This window comes from Pollicipes pollicipes, unplaced genomic scaffold (genome assembly GCF_011947565.3).
Source record: "Pollicipes pollicipes isolate AB1234 unplaced genomic scaffold, Ppol_2.1 Scaffold_3087;HRSCAF=3621_pilon_pilon_pilon, whole genome shotgun sequence".
Classification (NCBI taxonomy): Eukaryota; Metazoa; Arthropoda; class Thecostraca; order Pollicipedomorpha; family Pollicipedidae; genus Pollicipes; species Pollicipes pollicipes.
Window position 1 is genome coordinate 38,810,165 of NW_023596225.1, and position 17,599 is coordinate 38,827,763.

Genomic DNA, 17,599 nt, shown 5'->3' on the forward strand with positions numbered 1-17,599 from the left:
ATTGCCTTCTGGGGTGTTTCATGCACTTTTCCCTTCTAGTGGTGGGCATAACGTGATTCTGTGAACAGTTCTGGATGTGGAGATCTAATCACAAAGGTAGTCAAAGGCTAAAGCTACTGTTATCAAAGATCATGCGGTGCCTTTCAAAGCTCACAAACATTTTCTTCTCTAGTTTTTGTCCATGCTTACAGATGGATGCATGTCAGGTCACCCTACCTGCCTGCACTTTTTGACCCATGCTGTGCCCATCTGCAGGTGTCCCGGGCGCCGCCGCCGCCGCCGCCGCGGTCAGCAGTGCCCCGGTCTCTGGGTCGGCTTATCACCATGTCGGCGGAGCAGCAGCCGTCCAGCACGTCCATGGACGTGTCAGACAACGAGACCAGCTCGAGCTCCGAGCAGGTCACCAACGCGGCCGTCTCCAACGTCTCCACCATCCCCGATAAATACGGCTTTATGCACGTCGACGGCGACGACTTCCACTATGAGTGAGTTGTGATCGCGGTGACGGTGTTGGTTCGGATGGCAGCGATACTGATGTTGATGGGAGGGAAGCACACTGAGGGGTAATTGACCACATAGCGTTCAATAAATTAAATGGGGTGAAATGGCGGTGCTGTGTCTTGTACAGAGGTACAGAATTATATATTGAGGGTGTTCCCTTTTTATAGGGGTGTGGTGCTCGAGGTCGAAGGATTTCAGTTGCAGTAAGGCTCACTCGCGAGTGGTCGCAGTATTGCACAGCTGATTGCCTGTCAAAGACTGCAATGATCCAAGTGAAAGTGTCTTCAAGACTCCTGTTGCCTAAACCATGGGCTAGTTTTTGGGTGCTCTGCTGTCCAGACGACTACCTGCGTCCTATGAAAAATGACGCCATTGGCATGCTATGATAATCAAGTGGACCATGTGCTGCCGATGGTTTTGAGCTACATTGTTTGCTTGTTGGTAGTAATGCTGCCAAGCTTTTGCCGAAATACGGATCCCATGGGAGATAAGAATCACTGGATGTTGCGGTCACAATCGGAATGTTAGGGACCAAAGCTTAACAGCAGAAAACGAAGCATAAAAGTGGTGATACCTTACGTGTTCGGAATTTGTTGAGGTTCAATACCTCCTGGTTGAATCAGTATTTTCCGCCTGTTGAAGAAAAAATGAAGTGCAAAATTTGGAATCCATGGTATATCTAGGTAAATGTGCGAGCACTTATCTACGGCATTGTCAGACAATCACTGATCTTCGTCTGTTTCTTTCGTCAGGATGGGCAATCTTCTGAAAGGTCGTTCATGAGTCCTATATTGGAGCAGGGCGCAAGTTAATTGGTCTGCGTATCATGCCAGAAATTGTAGGTGCATACAGTCAAGTTTATGGAAGCGCAGTCTCGGAATCAAAAGCATCGCAGACGTCTTGAATCTGGTACATTGATACAACGCGGAAATATTTTCCAGTTAACGCTCTTAGAATTCGGCTGGCTCCGTTTACTGTTGGGACGTCTGTTTGTTTCGTGGAAGTTTTGTCGTAACGCCACAATAGTTCTGTCGTGTAGACAAAAATTTGGAGGTGTGGCCGTAATGGTGGGCAGGTACTGCCTGGCGGAGCTGTGGTCGCCGCTGTTCCGCCCATAGGCTCACGACAGAAGGCAGCGCAAACATGGCGACAAGCAGGAGTTCCGATTCTTCGAGGCTGTCAAATTGTGGGTTGAAATCAGAACCTTCTGCCAATTCCATGAAAAATGAACTGAATAGTTACGTCGTCAAAAATATCAGCAAAAGACCCAAGACCCCAGAATGACGTGTCCGAGTACCCAATAATGGTGCAAAGGACCAGCGGTAGCGCGAGGGTCATCAGGACACATGCCGCATATACCGAGGCATTTCCATCGGCACCGGAGCATTGCGGAAGTGGGGTGTCTGGCAGTTGCAAACTGGCACCACCGCTGCACATATTCCTTACGCGAAGGTTATCAGAATTCGCCACTGCCTATACCGGGGTGCTCCATCCGGCACCGGAGCGTTGCGGAAGTGGGGTGTCTGGCAGTTGCAACTGGCACCACCGCTGCACATATCCTTACGCGAAGGTTATCAGAATTCGCCACTGCCTATACCGAGGGTGCTCCATCCGGCACCGGAGCGTTGCGGAAGTGGAGTGCCCGGCAATGGCAGCTGCCGCCCAGCCGCGAAGCAGCAAATGCAAAGACCTGGAAATCCGCCATGCTGTGCTGTTCGCTGTTAGCAGAATTTGTGATCTATATGCACTTGTTGACATAAAAGCGAACAATTTGGCGCATTAATGTGTGAGGGTATCTGGTGTTAGATTTTATTTCCAATATTGCAACATTTTCGTACATTTCACGCTTTAGTTTCTGTGCTTTTTAGAGCATATGTTTGCCAGTTGTCTTGGTTCGTGAGGAGTCCTGTGGTTCATAAGGGACCCAAATTGTTTTGCTATTTGACAAGTTTTCAATGTAGACGAGGTTAAAATTTATCGTTAGGTTTCGCTGCTCAATGGCGACACGGTAATGCATTTCATAAATTTACTTGATTTAGTGTTTTACAGCAGTGGAGTGATTTCAGGTTTTCTGATGACAACCTGAATCCATTTAGAAAGGGTTTAGATTGCTGTGCACTGCTATACCATATCATAATAAGCTCTATGTGTATGCTTGAAAGTGCAGAATAGCTTCTGTGATGACTGCGTGGTGGCGGATCCCACAAAGAGAGACCACGGACGTGAAGAAATGAGATTCTTGCGAGACGTCAAGCATATTTCGTTTACGTATAGTGAGGGCCGTTCATAACTATGATGTGTTCGGATGCATCCAGTGTCCATCGTGGACTTAAGCCCGCCGCGGCGCGACGCTGGATGACACATGTCTAAAACAGTGATGCTGTGGATTGCCACGCCGCTTTGCATTGACTCATTAGCCCGACGCTGAGGAAGGAAGTTCGGTCCCGCGGTTCACCGCGTGGCCTAAGGTCTCCAGCTTTCAGGAAGCTCATGAATCACCGACGCCAACTGATATCGCTGGGATGGCCATCGGATGAATCAGTTCTGTGGGTATTCTCGTATAGCAGGAATGTGTTGCACTGCCTCGGTGGTGTAAATTTTCCAGGACAACTTCGGAAATGCAACTTTGTGCTTCACTTTGTCTGTGAACTCCCATTATGATCTTTCTGTGTTGCTGGCGTCGTGGGAGGGAGGGAAATGTGGGCAAAAGGCCAAACGGAGGGTGGCTGATGTCTCGATGCACCGTTTCAGCGAGGAAAAGCTGCCCGTGAAGATGCTCCGACAGCGGGAGCGCAAGTGGCTGGAAATGCTGCAGCACTGGGACTACTTTATGACGCACGACTTCAAAAAGGTGCGGGACTTTTTCCAAGCGCTGTTATCAAAACACGTAACCGACAGTGTGGAATATGGCACGAAGTCATGCATGACGCAACTGGTCGTCATCCTCTCCAGAGCTGACAGCCCCAGTGTCAACAACAGTGTTTGTTTTCAGAGTCAGTCGCCAACATCAGTGTTTGTCTTCTGTTTTAAGTCGCTCATCACTGCTAGTCCTCAGAGTCCTTCGTCCGTGCTCAGAACTTGAGCACGCTGCGTGCGGGCGTGCTTGCTGTCGGGGATGTGTTGCTTTTCAAAGCGCAGCTGACTTTCGATAGCCATCTTTAGCGAATCACATCCAGCCTTGGTCACGTGCGTTTGTATCCCGCGAGCGTCCCGTCGCGTTAACGTATCAATCCTGTTGTCTAGCAAGGACCGCCGAGGTGTAAAGCTTAGCTGTCTACCTTTGGCTCAACAGCACAACACACATCGTTGTTATCAAATCTCAACGCGACGTATTTCCAAGGGGCCAAAGAAGACAGCTTTCAATCGTCCAGCGTCAATCAAATATCTGCGTAGCCCGTGGGCAGCGCACAGATCTCGCCGCGCAACCCTTTAAAACGCATACCTTGAAGTGTTCATTAAAACGCACTTTTCTCGGCGTAGTGCGCCGTCCTGCATACGGTCTGATCATCCGAGGTGGTAGAGCGAGAGCCTCGTCGCTTGCAACACGTGCGACAGGTTGTGAGGACCGTTTTACGGGAGGCTCAGTGTGACATCTGCAGGACGCTGCCCAAATGAGGGCTTGGCGAAGGTGACGTTATCGTGCTCCTTCCTATGTGAGTTCCTAGTGAGGTCAGTGAGTTACGGAGAGCTCGTTGAAGGCTGTGAGCCACGCGCTTAGCAGCAGTATAGTCCGCAGAGCCATCCCATTGACGCCGAAGCTTCTGTATGCCAATGAAGCGTCATTTAAGGAAAACGGATGGCAGAGGCGGTTCGCTGTAAAAGTCGAGCGATACACGCGGTAATGAAAACAGATCGAGGCATTTGGACCGTCGGCACGGAAGAAGGACAGCGGCCGTTCTCGAACGACTCGAACGGAGGAGGTCGAAGATAAGGCATGCAAGCTTTGTACTCGCGGAAGGGCAGACCAGGCTTACACTGGGCACTTTTTGAGGCATGCTTTCAGAGAAGTAGCGTCACAAAATTAATTGTTTCTGCACCGATGGGTACTGCTGTTACGATTTGGAGGGGTCATGATAATAATCATTGAACGCTGCTATGGAGGCATGTTTTGTCCCTCTAATTGGTAATGGAGGGTGTGTCATTGCCGGTTCCACGGTCCGCAGCCCGCGTGTCCACGGCCGCGACCCGCGTGTCCACGGCCGCGACCCGCGTGTCCACAGCTCGCGGCCCGCGTGTCCACAGCTCGCGGCCGCGTGTCCACGGCCGCGGCCCGCGTGTCCACGGCCGCGGCCCGCGTGTCCACAGCTCGCGGCCGCGTGTCCCACGAGCCGCGGCCCGCGTGTCCACAGCTCGCGGCCGCGTGTCCACGGCCGCGGCCCGCGTGTGCACGGCCGCGGCCCGCGTGTCCACGGCCGCGGCCCGCGTGTCCACAGCTCGCGGCCGCGTGTCCATTGTCAGCGGCCCGCGTGTGCACGGCGCGGCCCACGTGTCCACGGCCGCGGCCCGCGTGTCCACGGCCGCGGCCCGCGTGTCCATTGCCCGCGTGTCCACGGCCGTGGCCCGCGTGTGCTGCTGGCCGGCAGTACGGCGGCCCGCTGACCGGAGCCGCTCTCTCCCTCCCTCGCTGCGCAGGTCCGCAGCCGGCGTGTGTCGCTGGCCGGCAGTGCGGCGGCCCGCTGACCGGAGCCGCTCTCTCCCTCGCTGCGCAGGTCCGCAGCCGGTGCCGGAAGGGCATCCCGACCTCGCTGCGGGCGCGCGCCTGGCAGCACCTCTGCGGCGGCCACTACATGATGCAGCGCAACGTGGGCGCCTACGAGCGCCTCCTGGAGATGCCCATCGACAGCCACGTGCTGGACGAGATCAGCCGCGACCTCCACCGCCAGTTCCCCATGCATGAGATGTTCATGCGCAAGGGCGGACAGGGGTAAGCCGCCCACTCTGTTGAGTCAGTTTGTTGATGGCGTGCCTGTTTAGCCCGTTCGTCCCCCCCCCCCCCCCCCCCCCCCAGAAGACACATCATCCAGAAGACGCCCGGGGGACGTCGCCCCGATAGCACCCACACGGAACTCGACAGATTGCGGAAAAAGATCATTCAGAACTAGACAGATTGCGGGAAAAGATCATTCAATCACTCGAGAAGAGTGCTCCGAATTAAACCCCAAGTGATCACGCTGGCGGCCGCTTCGAAACCACCTTCTTGTTCCTGCGTTATCCTATCCAAGGCATAATCCTATTCCAGATTGATCCAGATTTGTTGCCAGAACAGAGCGGCTAGGTAATGTGACATTCTAAACGGCGTTGCTGCATCTGTTTGATCCGATTTTCATGTTCAGTTTCGTGTGAATGGAACGCCAAATTCCAAGAAAATGACAGACCTACGCATCCAGGTCGGCGTGAAACGTGCAACCAATAGCACCCCGCATATGTTGGTGCAACATTTTACAACGGGACGTGGACTTAGCCATGCTGGGTCTTTGTCATACGCTTTGCTGTCGTTACGCTGTGCTATCTTGCACGGTCAGCTATCAGGCTAGATCAAACAAGGTCAAATTGGCCTTTTTGTCGTTGGCGCGTAGCTTGTCGAGTGTGGGCAGAGTGAGGGTGGTCGATGTTCAGGTAAAGCAAGCACCATTTGCGTGCAAGGGATTTACCTCCGTGACCTCATTGACCTCGCATGAAATGTGGAGTCACCTGAAACCATGCGTTTATCATGCTCTTGATTTGTTTTTCTGTAATTTTCGGTATCTTCACCTTACATGACCTTTACTTACAATATCTATCCACGACGATGGCGTGCTTGGAACGGTTTTCAAGACTTGCCACGACTTGGGCATAGCTTGGGTGACGTTACGTCACTGTATACATGTGTTAACGTTTTAGCTCATGTTTTCTGAATTTTGTAACGTTGCTCGGTATTAGTATGAAAAGCATATTGAACCGCAAAGATAACGCTACTAAAAAATAAGGACTGTGATGTCAATTTTCCCTTCGTGGTGTAAACTCGTGGTATATATATATATATATATATATATATATATATATATATATATATATATATATAATGCGTATTTTCATCCAACACGAATTGTGCCACCGAAAGCACACAGTGTCCAGTTTTATTCACGAGAAGTACAGCTTGGTGAATCAGGCAGTGTCAGGCCGTCCTTATCTGGGTGATGCGTCGGCAAATTTTGTGGTTACGGCTGCTTTGCTTCAAGGAAGTGTATCACAAGTCGCTTTAAATTGTTGTTCAATGGTGACATCGAACTGCATATTTCTCTGCAAAGATCAAGAACCCTCCTTAAACGTAATGACCACAATGTGATCCGCCATTGGCTTTCACGCGAGCAGGCACGTTCTATGCGTGGTGATTGGCAGACTGACTTCGATGAAACGGGTTCGTAATGTATTTGGCCCAGCGTATTCTGTTCACTTTCAGGAATACCGCCCGTAAATGCGCCGACAAAAACATAAAAGACAGTGGATACAGACCCTGGCTGCTCGCATGACTGACCCCCCCCCCCCCCACATGATTACCCTACCAGGAGGTGGTGATTTCTCCCGTCTTGTGATCCCTACGTGTCGGTGAGGCACGGTTGCCTGGCCGGAGCGGTGACCCCCGACTGTGCCCGCAGCCAGGAGGAGCTGATGAAGGTGCTGCGCGCCTACGCCTGCTACAACCCGGCGGACGGCTACAGCCAGGCGCAGGCGCCGCTGGCCGCCGTGCTGCTCATGCACATGCCGACCGAGCAGGCCTTCTGGTGCCTGGTCTCCATCTGCAAGGAGTACCTGCCCATGTACTACGGGCCGGGCATGGAGCGGGTGCAGCTGGACGGCGACATCCTGCAGGGCCTGGTGAAGCGCGTGTCGCCCAACGTCTACCGACACCTGGTGAGTGGGCCGCCGGCGCTGGCGGGGGCGCCGGGCCTCCAGGCCTCCAGGCGGGGCCGCTAGGCCGTCAGGCGGGGCCGCCGGGCCTCCAAGCCTCCAGGCGGGGCCGCCAAGTCTCCAGGCGGGGCTGCCGGGGCCTCCAGGCGGGGCCGATGGGTCTCCAGACCTCCAGGCGGGGCCGCTGGGTCTCCAAGCGGGGCCGCTGGGCATCCAGGCGGCTCCGTCAGCCTGGTCTTTGGTCCTGCCGGGAGCACCGCACGCCCAAATGTCAACAAAATCTATGTATCGATCGAAGCCTGTATCTACGCCGTGAGCGTGCATCTCTTGGAATAGGCGTATTAAGTCTCGGCCAACACATGCCAGTAGCGTTTTTGGAGCCCACCGGCGGCGGTATATGTTGTTCCACCGTCGCTGGGCGGCCCACCTCAGCTGGTGGCCAGCCGCTGTATGTCGTGTCGTCTCGCTCGTCTCGGACGTAATCGTCCGCCTCCCCGTCCGCAGAAGAAGCAGAAGGTGGACCCGGCGCTGTACATGGTCGAGTGGTTCATGTGCATCTTCAGTCGCACGCTGCCCTGGGCGTCCGTGCTGCGCGTGTGGGACATGTTCTTCTGTGAAGGTCAGCGACCCGGCCGCTCCTCCACTGCTCTGTCATCGCCGCTGTTTTTCTTTTTAGAGTTTTGCAGAAGATGTTTAACGAGATTTGAAATATTTAAATGGCAAGAAAAAAATTCTGAGAAAATTTGCTCCTGTCGTTTTGCCAAGACTCGATCTGAGGCGTTATTTAAGCAAACGCAGCTCGACACCCTAGTGCGTCTCTGCGTGCTGTTGGTTGCTCACCTCGACTTCAGACATTTACATCGCCTGGTGTCGGATCGTAGCGTCAACCTCCGAAGTCCGTGCGACGGTATGTGCTGTGGCTCGCGTCCCGCCGCGCGTCGGACCGCGGCGCTGAGACCGCCGTGACGTCACGGCCGTGACGTGCCGCCGTCACCGGCCGTGACCTCCGCAGGCGTGAAGGTGCTGTTCCGCGTGGGTCTGGTGCTGATCCGGTACGCGCTCGGCCGCCGCGGCATCATGAAGCAGTGCCCCAGCATGTACGAGACGGTCGAGTGTCTGCGCTCGCTGCCGCCGGAGATCATGCACGAGACGGCGCTCGTGCACCAGGTAACTCCCCCCCCCCCCCCCCCCCCCTCCTCCACCTCCCTGCAGCCCCTGGCTCGCCTGACGCTGCTCTTAGGCAGATGAAGGCCGGAAAACTTTTTTTTTTGTCTCGCGTTTTTGGCGAGGCAGAGTATCCACCTATCATTGTGTTTTGTTTGAGAGCCTTTGCGCTTCTTTTCGCGAAATGAAAAGAAAGCGCAGTACATCGAATCGTGCTGAAATGTTTAAGCCTGCGTGTGTGTGTGCTTGAATCACATTGGTCCATCTTGAGCTGTTGTGGGCACTCGGCTGGTCGTCTGTGCGTCCCTATTCGTTGCATATCGAACCTGGGTGGACAGCTATGGACTAAACAGTTGATGCCAGCAGTGTTTCTGCTGGCTTCAGCCCGTTTAAGCCGTTGTTACCGGCGAAAACCGGCTAGCAAAAACAACTGGTGGCAAAAAATGACGGGAACTGGCTGAAACTTAAGCCCAGGAGATCATGTTGTAAGCCAATGAAGTTCATGTAGCCGTATAACAATAACAGTAATCGTATGTTGGGTATCGTTATTATTACCGCGATCCCAAACGTGTAAATGTATGAAGAGTGACGGATGACATAAAACCGCATGGTGTCAGATATGTTAAAATGGGGCATGAGATACATTTGTATTTATATTATCCAAGCAAAACCAAACCAAATGAAGATTGTGCCAGTAGGCAGGCGATCCATTTGTTGTAGCCTCATGACGGACTAGGCATGCTTAGTCCAATATCTGGGAATACCACTGTATTTTGCGGAAGTCGTATTAACTTGTCAAAACGCAGTCATAAGCAAGTTATGTTCACAAGCGAAACAAGTTACAAACAAACAAGTCATAAATGGCTGTGATAATGAATAGCAGTTCCCACCAACCATTGTGGTAGTATGGGAGGGTTAAATCAGAAACCTTGCAAAGATATGCCACGGAACGCGGGCCTGTGATTTGTCCAAAGTACTTGTAGCAGCGTACTTGAAAACCGCAGTGTTGTAATAGCTAAACTTTGGCATTAAGGATAGCTTTCGGCGGTGGGCCTTCATAAGCTGCGCACTGAGAAAAAAAAACACCCACAGCCAACACACGAACTTGCGTGATCAAAATCACAGTGAGTCGGGAGTTATACACCGAAAATAATGGGCCTTCATTATACCATACGGATTGGCGTTATATATTAAGTGACCTCAACGTTTGGAAGCTGTGCTCATGGTCACGAACTGACGGGTCGTCATTTTCCGTGCATGGTCAGATCTGATGTTTGCAACGTAACTCTCAGCTCACAATCTCGAAAAACCAGGGTCTCAAGGCCTTCCTCGCCCGTAGCTAGATCATGCACTCTTACCGAGGATTGATATCCACTTACTTATGCTATGCAACATTGTCATACGAATAAAATATGTCACACGCAGGCCGCTCGAATGCATACATGAATACTGCACATAACGCGCTTCCTCGTATGCGTCTGTATTAATCCACGTCCAGTAATGTCGTTGCTCTGATCGGCCCTGCACACGCCAGGAATCTCGACGGCGCAGGCAAATACTGGTTCCTGATCTCTTGATCAGCAGCCTAGCTGACCAAGAGATCAGGTCCGGCTGACGCCGGCCAAACCCGAAACCGCGTGATGGAAAGCCATTATGATGATGAGTGGGTGTTCAGGGTGCGCAGACTGCGATGGTCGTTCTGCGCCCGTACCTGTTACATGACTAGTGGGACGCAATATGAGACCATGCATCAGCTATTTTATGAAAGCCAGATGTTCCTGTCATGCAAGGTCGGTGAAAAATGTTTTCAAGCGCCATCGGGGCAAACGTTAAACCGACAGACAACAGAAGTCGATGGTATAACTTGTATATAATAACTTGTGGTAATAACTTGCCGTTATTTACAAAAGCGGAAAGTCAGTTTAATCGTCATAAAAACAACCTGACAGCAAAAGCAGAGAGAGTAAAACGCGCCAATATAGTGCATGACTTAAAATATTCCAAACCGCCGAAACGAAAGCTTACACCTGTATTAATGGAAAGATACTGCATATATACATACATATAACTTCAATGTCATATAGTTGTTAATAGGGGACGTTATGATTCTGACGTTCTGCCAGCTGGTGCGTGTTTAAACCGGTAAAAACTGGTCCAACTTATAAAACCGGAAACTGGCAGAGCCTAATTAGAGCCGGTTGAAATATGGATCAAGCTGCCCACTGTGCCTCCCTCACCCCGCCCCATTTCACAGATGATCAAGCTAGACCTGGACGAGGACTCGATGACCCGGGAGCACCACAAGCAGGTGAAGAAGCGCCAGAAGGCGGAGCGCCAGCGGCAGCGGCAGCAGGAGCAGGAGGCCAAGCAGCGGGCGGCGGCGACCAGCTGACCGGAGCGGCGCGGGGCCGGCTGAGCGGGCCGCCCGGCCGGCGGCGGCGCCGCGGTCCCACTCAGGGAGCCGACCGGCCGGCGGGCCGGGCCGCCCCGCCGGGCAGGCGCCGACACTGAGGCCAGTGAGGCGGCGGCCGGAACACTGCGGCGCCGCGCGGCTCAGACTCCCGCGCCGGCTGAGCGGTTCGGCGGCCGGCCTCGCGTGACCCGCCGTCGCTGTGCGCAGCTGCTGGGACGCCCGCCGGCCGGCGACCGGGGCGTCTGGCCGAGGTGTTCTTCAGTGTCGTGTGCGCGTGGTGTCGTGGACACCGGGCGGTCCCGGTTTGACGTCTCGCTGGTGGCCGGTTTGGCGCGGCCGCGCAGTCGAGGCCGCGCGTCCGCCACCCGTCGGCGCGACACAGCGGATTCTGGTCTGGTCTGGGCCGGTCTAGTCTGGTCTGGTCTGACCTGGTCCGGTTCGGTCCGGTCCGGTCCGGCCAGCCGGTCCGGGGCGTGCTGCGCTCCGTGCCATCCGCGGCGGCGGTCACTACCTCAGCCGACACGGCCGACCGTCGACGCCGCCGCAGCTCACTCCCGCCAGCGCGCGCGCCCCGGCCGCACCGGCTCTAGATTAGTCTTCCCCCGCGGCGAGCAGTCATAATTGTTTTAGCCGTGCTTGACGTGGCGCCGGCGGCCTATCCGCTACTTATGATAGCATGCGCTTGCGTCGCTTTGCACTCATTCCACTCCATTCCCAGCAGCTCACGCGCAGTGCTTTTTACGCATGTGAGCTTTTACTTTATGCACGAGCCGCCCGGCGTGTACTGAATTGTTTATGGAGTTGATTTTGTGCTTGTTAGGCGTATAGAACTGAACTGAACAGATGGTGCCGTGCGACCCCACGTTCTGTGAGGGAGGCCGTGCCAGAGGAGACGCGTCCGACAGCAGGCTCGCGGCCTGCGACGGTGCGGCGCTGAGTGCTCGTTGCCGTGGCCTGACGCGCGTGTTGAGGCCGGCGCGCGCGGCGCTGTCCGCGTCCGTCGGCGGCCGCCAGTAGAACGTGTGCTGTCTGGCTGTCGCAGTCACGTGGGGCGCCGGTGAGACTCGCCGGCGCCGTGTATCGGGCAGCTGAGGCCGGGCCGCGCCGCGTGCCACCGCCCGCTGGGCCCGTGCCGGCCGCCCGGCCGACTACCCCCTCGTGCCATATGTACTAATCGGTTGACGTTTGATTGGTTAAGACATTTATTCGTTGCTCTGCGAGCTTTACAGAGGGTTGCGCGTGGCGTGTGCTGGCCTGTGGGTGGGACCGCGCACATGTGGCGCTCAGTGGCGGGCGGCACGTGTTGCGCATGCTCCGGTCAGCGGTTCACAAACTTCAAGAATCGTACTTCGCAGCCACCAAACTCATTAACGGTGTGCGCTGCTCATTACCACTGATTGGTTATTGCCAGTTGTTTTAACACACAAATACATGACAATTAATAATTCCACTGCCAGTTACTCCTGACCGCTACTTTTTCATACACAACTGCACGTACTCTCCTGACAGCGACAAAGTCAGCCGAGCACACGTAGAAAAGGCGTGAATACGCTACATGAAGCACTGAGCGAAGCACGACTTCACGAACGCGACTCATTCAAATCTTGTCTGTCAATGCGTGCGAACGCACATTGAACTCGTGCCGGCGTGTGTCGACCCGAAACACAAAGAGCTCAAACGAAAATGACCGGCGCTTGAGGTGCAGGCGAAAGAGGGGGGGGGGGGGGGGGCAGCGGCCGCCAGCTAGCTAGCAAACGGGAAGCCGAATGCATGGATGTTGTACAGGCTTCCTGAACCAAAAAACTTCTCAACGGCATGACGGCATTATAAGTTACAAAGTTCCTATGCTGGGCTGTCGGCATTCAGCATGTTCGGAGGCGCTGTTTAAGCGACGTTATAGAGCAAACATTAGTTATTTTGACACCGCTCGACGTTTCAACTCGCGATTATGATTGCGAGTGGGCATAGGTAAGCACGGCTTAAACGTCATGGTTGGCAATGTAGCCAATGATTGCTCTAATGCGTTGCTTAACCGGCATTTTTTTGGCATATCGTATCCAAATGACAACTCGGTATGAAAACTATGGAGTAAATCACGATTCCGAAAATTCAAGTGTTAAAGGCCTTACTTATACCGAAATTGCACACCTGATACTACGGACTGAGCGAAACGGCGCCGCTGCCGTTTGTACTGCTGATCAGGCTATGACCTGCAGCCTCCGTCCCCATTCCAGACGACGGCTGGGTCTCGGTCATGACATGATGCGGTCCTGGGTTTGACGTGACGCGGTCCTGGGGCTAACATGACGTGACCCTGGGGCTGACATGATGCGGCCCTGGGTCTGACATGACGTGACCCTGGGGCTGACATGACGCAGCCCTGGGGCTAACATGACGTGGCCCTGGGTCTGACATGACGTGACCCTGGGGCTGACATGACGCGGCCCTGGAGCTGACATGACGCGGCCCTGGGTCTGACATGACGTGACCCTGGGGCTGACATGACGCGGCCCTGGAGCTGACATGACGCGGCCCTGGGTCTGACATGACGTGACCCTGGGGTTGACATGACGCGGCCCTGGAGCTGACATGACGCGGCCCTGGGGCTGACATGACGCTGCCCTGGGGCTAACATGACGCTGCCCTGGGTCTGACATGACGTGACCCTGGGGCTGACATGACGCGGCCCTGGGTCTGACATGACGCGGCCCTGGGTCTGACATGACGTGACCCTGGGGTTGACATGACGCGGCCCTGGAGCTGACATGACGCGGCCCTGGGTCTGACATGACGCTGCCCTGGGGCTGACATGACGCGGCCCTGGGTCTGACATGACGTGACCCTGGGTCTGACATAACGCGGCCCTGGAGCTGACATGACGCGGCCCTGGAGCTGACATGACGCGGCCCTGGGGCTGACATGACGCTGCCCTGGGGCTGACATGACGCTGCCCTGGGTCTGACATGACGCTGCCCTGGGGCTGACATGACGCGGCCCTGGGGCTGACATGACGCGGCCCTGGAGCTGACATGACGCGGCGCTGGGGCTGACATGACGCTGCCCTGGGGCCGACATGCCGCCCGGTGTTATATACAACACTGTGACTAATTTGAGCCGGCAATGCACCTCGCCGTGGACGTCAGCCTGTAATTTTCTCTCTCGCGGCACTGACCAACCTCACAAACGGAATCTCGTGAGCCTTTTCACCGCACAAGTCGACCACCGGCATGCTGTGAGTGCCGGTGGAACTGACGGTGGCCGGTACTGACAGCATTCTCGTCGTGCTCCGGGTAATCTCCACATTCAGCCCGTCCATGCACCCGCTGCAGCGTCCGTTGAGCCGATTGGCTGGTCGCTGTGTCCCTACCCGTGGATCCTCTCAAAATGATGGCGCTTCGGCAAAATGCTGCAAACCTAAGCATCCGCTCTGGCGACTGGAAGCCACTTTCCCACGCGTAATCACTGACGGGTGGCCATGAGTGTGCTCTCGATGGTGGTCATGGGCCTCAGGAAATCTGGGCGAGAACAGTGAGATTCCGCAAGACAACGCTGCGCACAGGCGCGTCTCGTGCCCCGCGCCTCTCGGCCGTGGCGTGCCGTAGCCGGAAGTATCTAGTATCGGTATCACAAGTAAAGTCGGAAGTATCATGGAGCTCAGACGCCAGTTCGGCAATGCTGATCTTAGGCGTGCCCCATGCTCGGCATGAAAGTCGGGGAACGTGGTGTCGACGAGTGGCAGGGAATGGGGTGGAAGGGTGACTAACGCCTGGCCAGGGCGCTCGCGTGGGCGCAAGAGGAGGCACGCGTAACTGGCACTTCTATCCGCCGGCGCAGGGAAGACGCAGCCGTGGTCATGCTCATTTGAGTATAAGCTCTTGTTGAATAGATTTTGCACAAACATTTTTTCTCTTGTTGTGGGCGATTTTACCTTTCTGTTTACATCCGAAGGGCTCGAAATAGACAGAGTGGGAGGGGCAGCTTCCTCAGAGTCCCACAAAGCTCCATCTATGGGCCCTGCCTCTCCATTTGCGAGTGTAGGTATCGCCACATATAGCGCTGCCTCGTGCTGCCCCCCCCTCCCCGCGACGCAGCGACTGTGAGTGTGACGTCCCCAGAGTGCGGGAAACATCTGAAGATGACATAAAAAATTAAGCAAAGCCGTGACTGGCAATGCTGTGGCACCAGGCGCCTGCGCATGCGCAGGTTAAAGCTCGGCGGTTGGCCCCCCAGGCGCATGCAAATCTACCCCACCGTTAACCATTTTCCTTCATTTCATAGCCCTGAAACGATTATTTCTGGTCAAAAGGGCTCTTATCCAAAAAGTTGCATATCTCAATATCGCACTTTTTGAAAGATAAAATCGAGATGTGCGCTGGAATGACTTCTGCAGCGGGGTTTCGCACGCTGTTTCGAAATCCAGTCCTTGTACAGTAATTCCAGCCCAACAGCCACTTTACTTGGTACACTAGTTACCTCCACTCGACCAGTCATACAGCGGAGGCAGTTCGAAACATGCCCGCGGCTGCCAGCACCCTAATGAACTGAAACCGATCGGAAACAAAGTTTTTAGCTTGACTGTTACGTACAGCCTCGTTTAGCTGAGCATGCAGCCTCAGAGGTAGCCGACTCCAGCGCGTCTCCCTCGCTACTGGCCGCAGCCGGGCGGGCCAGCGAACCCCACCGCAAGCTCGCCCGGACCGCGAGGGACAGGCCAAAGGCCGTCTGCAGCGACGCCTCTAGCGCTGCACGCGACAGGGCGTCTCCCACAGCAACTAGTCCGCACACCGGACAGCAGAAATGAGCATTCACACACTGCGTCCTTACAGCATTCATGTATATTGCACCCATGCGTTGGGTATGAGTCGGATGATGACCCAACGAGGCAGCACGCGAGCAGTGCATACCAACAGGTTTCGCCCCGAATCCCGTCCGTCACGTGACGGTCACGTGACGTGCGGCGAGCCTTCTGCCCAGAATACGCGACAAATGACTAGCAAAGCGCACAGCGCGTCCAGGCCGTAACATCCGGCCAGCGACGCGCACGCTCGCCTGGTGGCTCAGCGCCAGCCACAGAGTAACGCTTCACATACAACCACGTTCGCCGTCTGGCGCCAGACGCCAGAAACGGCCGCAGTCGGTCCCATCCCGCCGCTGCGCTGACTCGCGTTCCCAGAGCGTCTCTGAGCGCACCGCTCTCCGGCCGCCCTCGACAGCCTCAGCGGCGCTCAGGGCTCGTGCAGGGGCGTCGCCTCTTGCAGCTGCGCCTGCGCCTGCGCCTGCCGCCAGAACAGTTGCAGCCGGCCGTCCTGGTCGCGGCAGAAGGCGGTGAGCTCGGCCAGCAGCCGGTCGCCCGAGTCGTCGGCGGCGACCCGCCAGCGGCGCGACAGCAGGCAGTTGGTGTACCACTGCAGCTCCGCCTGCCGGGCCGACCGGGCAGTCAGATCAAGGCCGGCCGGGGCGACACACACTGGCCCCACACGGCGCGGCGCGGCGCGGCGCGGCGCGGCACGGCACGGCACGGCACGGCACGGCATGGCATGACACGACACGGCACAGCATGTCACGACACGGCACGGCACGGCACGGCACGGCACGGCACGGTACGGCGCGGCGCGGCGCGGCGCGGCACGGCACGGCACGACACGACACGACACGGCACGGCATGACATGACACGGCACGGCACGGCATGTCACGACACGGCACGACACGGCACGGCACGGCACGGCACGGCACGGCACGGCACGGCACGGCACGGCACGGCACGACACGGCGCGGCGCGGCACGGCACGACACGACACGGCACGGCACGGTACAGCCTCTCGTACTGAAAACATGGGGTACTTCATCGCGATGTCCGATGATGCCATTCAACGCACACATGCACTGTGTTCGGGTGAAACTTTTACCATGGCTCGTAACATGCGCATAGCAGCTATTTCAAGTTGTTTTCTAGAGCCGAGACCGGCAGGGAATTTCCAGCCCCTGCGATAACTTGGCATCCCAGACGATAACACCCAACCGGCGCGCCGGACGGGTGTGAAATGGAAGGCCACGTCCGGCAGGCACTTGCTGGACCGGACGGTCACAGCAGGTCACAGTTGGTGGCCGGCGAGCGTCGATACTGGCCGGTAAAGGGTGACGACTACGCGGGTTAAGGCGATGGCCATAACACGGGTCACAAATGAACTTCTCCTCTCAGAGGAAGCTGCCAGGACGACGTCGCGTAAAGGCAAGCCAGGGCGCCCAGACAAAAATGTGTTTTAGAAAGGTGCTTACGGCGCGGCACTCATACCGGTACAGCGTGACAATATTTCTGGTTGGCTGAAGTGTTGCTGGCTGGTCGGCTGCAATGAACCCGTTCACACACTTGATAGATCTTTGGTCCTGATTGATGGGTGATTGTGAATTATATGCCAACCCTTACGCATCAAAGGGTGTTGTAGGCATCAAATTGTCATCAAATGCATCAAATTGTAGCGATATTTTGTGTTTGCAATGATCAATCAAAACAAAACGGGAAACCGTGCTTACTTAACCCAATGTTTTGCAAGCCTGGCTTTGAGATTACCATCCTCGCGAACCATGCGTTCTTGTAAAGGCCCTCATCCCACCACCAGAATGCAGCCATTCCA

The 17,599-nt window shown here is 55.6% G+C and overlaps 2 protein-coding genes across 2 annotated transcripts in view; one reads left to right on the plus strand and one right to left on the minus strand.

The window, feature by feature from the left end:
• The first annotated feature begins 324 nt into the window (after nucleotides 1–324).
• Nucleotides 325–13,229, plus strand: LOC119090120 (TBC1 domain family member 10A). The gene is made up of 8 exons (XM_037212914.1): nucleotides 325–485; nucleotides 3,253–3,352; nucleotides 5,211–5,425; nucleotides 7,137–7,392; nucleotides 7,894–8,008; nucleotides 8,402–8,556; nucleotides 10,808–10,937; nucleotides 13,201–13,229. Exons 1-8 carry the CDS (start codon nucleotides 325–327, stop codon nucleotides 13,227–13,229), a joined length of 1,161 nt encoding a protein of 386 aa, XP_037068809.1.
• A 2,962-nt stretch (nucleotides 13,230–16,191) lies between these two features.
• Nucleotides 16,192–17,599, minus strand: part of LOC119090121 (GATOR complex protein Iml1-like) — a 36,285-nt gene continuing 34,877 nt past the window's right edge. Inside the window, 1 exon segment of the mRNA XM_037212915.1 lies at nucleotides 16,192–16,272. Within this exon segment, the coding sequence (XP_037068810.1) occupies nucleotides 16,192–16,272 (81 nt within the window).

What these genes read in the sequence shown, in the direction of transcription:
- LOC119090120 (XM_037212914.1), top strand. Translation starts at nt 325, where the DNA reads ATGTCGGCGGAGCAGCAGCCGTCCAGCACGTCCATGGACGTGTCAGAC. An exon ending in GGCGACGACTTCCACTATGA is followed by an intron (nt 486 to 3,252) that starts GTGAGTTGTGAT and finishes GCACCGTTTCAG; the next exon opens with CGAGGAAAAGCTGCCCGTGA. An exon ending in CCAACGTCTACCGACACCTG is followed by an intron (nt 7,393 to 7,893) that starts GTGAGTGGGCCG and finishes CCCCGTCCGCAG; the next exon opens with AAGAAGCAGAAGGTGGACCC.